The following is a 3,406-nucleotide window of genomic DNA, read 5'->3' on the forward strand; positions in this document are numbered from 1 at the left end:
CCGCGGGCGGCGGCAGGTGCGGGCCGGGGCGGAGGCCCGCGCCCTGCAGGTTCGGTCACGGCGGCCCGGAGGGGCGGGGAGGCTCCCGGAGGCCGGTGCCCGCGGGAGGAGCATGCGGCGGCGCCATGAGCGAGCAGTGGGACGTCGGCCGGGCCCTGGCCCTCTCCGGCCTCTTCCGCCTGCTGCAGGGCGCGGGCAGGGCCTGCGCGGCCCCGTTCCTGACGCTGTACCTCCGGCACCTGGGGCTGCCGGCCCCGCTGGTGGGCGTCGTGGCCGGGGCCAAGCACTTGGCGGCGGCTCTCTGGGCTCCCCTCGGCCCCCGCTGCCCCCGGGGCCGCGGGAAGCGGCGCCTTCTGGTCGCCAGCTCCTTGCTGGGCTCGGCGGGGGCCAGCCTGCTGCTCACCCTCATCCCGCCCGCCGGCGGGGACGCGGGGTACCGGTACTGTAACGCCAGCCGGCAGCCGGGGGACCGAGGGGCCGCCACCACGGTGCCCGGCCCGGGCACGGGCAGCGACCGTGTTTTAAGCGTGAGCGCTATTACGAACGCAAAAGCGGCGCTGAAAGAAACGACGAAAACAACTGCTGATGTTTTGATGGCGAGCAGAAAGCCGACACTAACCAGTTCAGCCTTCCAGGGATACCTGGGCGATCTACAGACAGACGCTGGACAGATCTACCTGACGGAGACGCTCGAGAAGAAAGGCAGAGGGGGTGGTGAAGGCGCTGCAAAGACAAATGGCTACTTGGATGGTCCCTCCGGCTGGACAGCTGCTGTGACAGCAGGTAACTGGGAGACCGGAGAACCAGAAATGCCGGCTTCTTACAGACCTCCCGTACGTGGACTGGAGAAGGAAACAAGCAGTCTGGGTTCTGCCGCAATAGATCTTGCTGATAATGCTGAAGAAAGCCTTTATGCTACTGAAAGGAATGAGCTGTCTTTGTTTAAAACAACTCTTCCTACTGTTCGAGATGCTTATGTGCCTGGAAACCTTTCCGACCACCAGAGGGATGCTCAAGATGTCAGCTTCGAGGCAGTGCGAAACATCTTTCAGGACAGAGAGCATCAGATTTTTCTTATGGTACTGGGTGCTGTCGTGCTTTGGGAGCTGTTGGCTGCTTCTCTCGAGTGCACAGTGGATGAGAGTGTCTACGAATATCTTGACTTCGTTGATGCCACTGACAGGTATGGCAAGCTGTGGATTTGGAGTTACCTGGGTGCATCTGTAGGTGCCTGCAGCATTGCCATATTCGTGGATCAACTGAATTGCTTCCTCAGCAGTACAATCACCCGCCTCGCTGTCCATTTCTATGGCTATGCTCTCCTGATAACACTGTCGTTGCTTGTTAGTGTCTTTTTTCCTGTCCACATTCCTAGGAAAACCGACCGTGTTAACAAAACCGCCAAAGCCCTGGCCCTGCTGTGGAGCGATGGCCGAGCAATCCTGTATGCCATCACCGTCTTCCTCACCGGCGCAGCTGGGTCTGCGGTGCAGAACTTCCTCTTCTGGCAGATGCAGGACCGAGGCAGCAGTGAGCTGTACATGGGGCTCTCTGTGGCCGTTGGGCTACTTGCTGAAATTTTGCTTTATTTCTTCAAAGGGAAATTGCTGAGGACTTTATCGAGCAGCAAAATTGTTGCAGTCAGTCTAAGCCTCCTGGCAGTACAGCTTCTGTGCTACTCCTTCTTGTGGACTGCGTGGTCAGTTCTCCTTATCCAGATTTTATCCGCCTTCAGTAGCGGTGCTTTGTGGTGGGTGGTTAACATGACAGTGGATGACATAGCCACTCCGGGCATGGAAAGGCCCCTGCATGCAGTTCTCCAGGGCCTCTGCTACAGCGGAGGAGCAAGCTTGGGCAGTTTTGCAGGAGGATTTGTTGTGAAGCACTTTGGCCTGGCGGTTCTGTACAGGGCATGCTGCGTGTGCCTGGTGCTGTGGCTCTTCTGCTTCTTAATTGTCCAATCTAAATTGCCGCGGCAGAAAAAAATTAATTATTCTCGTCTCCTGGCTGCCGATTCCAGTGATATGAGTGACTCTGACGAGGAGAACGAGAGGGACTGGCTGGTAAAAGCTATGAAGGATGAAAGCTTTAATAGGAATTGGTCACAACAGCACGGGATCAACTAATCCGTAGATGAATGGGTGCAGTGGTAACATGGTATGATGATGCCCAGAAATGGCCATTAATTCTAAAGTGCTAAATATATATAGTATATACCTGACAGGACAGATTGTTATTTAAAAAAATTTATAAATCTTTTTATTTTCTTAATTTATAGCATTCTTGTAGTAATTTTTCCTTTTTAACTTAATGATTTTGCTTCCAAAATCGTAACAAGGTATTTCAGGTATACATTTGCTGAAATGAATGTAGCAAAGTTTTTAGTCAAAAATCAAACTTGAATTGAGTTTTTGCTCCCCAGAGCTGATGCTGTGGAAACTGTGAGCGAAAGCTGTGACCTGTACTTCCACACAATGGAATGAAAAATACTGTAATGCTAACAGCACACTAAACTTTTTTAAGGTGCTATGTCTGTGAACTCCTTTCGCTGAATAAGGGGTGTGAATAAAAAAATGGTTCATTTGCTCTGCTTTCATTTGTAAAGCCAGGTTTTGCTACGGACTGTCTGTCTTCTCATGTTTTGGGATTTAAGTGTGCTTCTGCATCGGCATCTATTGGAAGACACCTGCCCTGTCTGCTCACAGCCAGTGCCTGCTGGCTGTCCAGATTCAGCAGAGCAGCCTGTGGACTTCCTTGTGTTTATTTACCTAAGGTGGCACCCAGCACCCAGGGTGACCAGGAAGCCGTCTGCCCTCCTACTTTGAGTAACTTCTGTGGGCTGGGAATTACGTAGGGCAATACTCCTTCAGCAGGAACTTGGCTGAGTTGATCCGATTGAAGTTGGTGATCCTCCCCGGGTCGGTTTGGCCTGAGGGCAGCCGTCTTCTCACATTTCCTATTTAGAAAACTAAATCTGTGTCCTGAACAGGGGCTCCTAAGTCCAGAAGGATCCTCGAGCTGCCTTATCTGCCTTGCCTTAACCTCAAAAGCACACAGATTTCAACACCTCTTCAATAGGTAAGATTTGCTTACAGATGAAAAATTGGTGGTCTGTTCTCATTAAAAGATCTGTGTCAGACCTTAAACGGGGCTCACGGGGAAGCTTTGAGCCTTAGAGTCCTTTGGGCTACCATCAAAAGCTGCTGTCCGTTTATTAGGTGCTCCCTTGGTCAAGGAACTACATAATTCCTTTGCAGAGGGGTAGATTTTAATAACATCTTCCCAGTGTTTTACAAGCCATGAGGCAGGCAGCTGCAAAAAGCAGAATATTTATTTAAATGCATATTTAATATGTAATATGCAAATGGAATTGCAATCTGTCACCCCGCTGCATTTTGGACTCGGT

The 3,406-nt window shown here is 51.8% G+C and overlaps 1 protein-coding gene across 1 annotated transcript; it reads left to right on the forward strand.

The window, feature by feature from the left end:
• On the forward strand, positions 1–3,146 carry MFSD6L (major facilitator superfamily domain containing 6 like). The gene has a single exon (XM_009463365.2). It carries the CDS (start codon positions 126–128, stop codon positions 2,124–2,126), a length of 2,001 nt encoding a protein of 666 aa, XP_009461640.1. The 5' UTR covers positions 1–125; the 3' UTR covers positions 2,127–3,146.
• The last annotated feature ends 260 nt before the right edge of the window (positions 3,147–3,406 follow it).

Source organism: Nipponia nippon, unplaced genomic scaffold (assembly GCF_047370975.1).
Source record: "Nipponia nippon isolate SJK-2023a ecotype South Korea unplaced genomic scaffold, ASM4737097v1 scaffold_14, whole genome shotgun sequence".
Lineage (NCBI taxonomy): Eukaryota > Metazoa > Chordata > Aves > Pelecaniformes > Threskiornithidae > Nipponia > Nipponia nippon.

Excerpts from the sequence above, each read along its gene's own strand:
- MFSD6L (XM_009463365.2), top strand. The coding sequence starts at position 126 with ATGAGCGAGCAGTGGGACGTCGGCCGGGCCCTGGCCCTCTCCGGCCTC.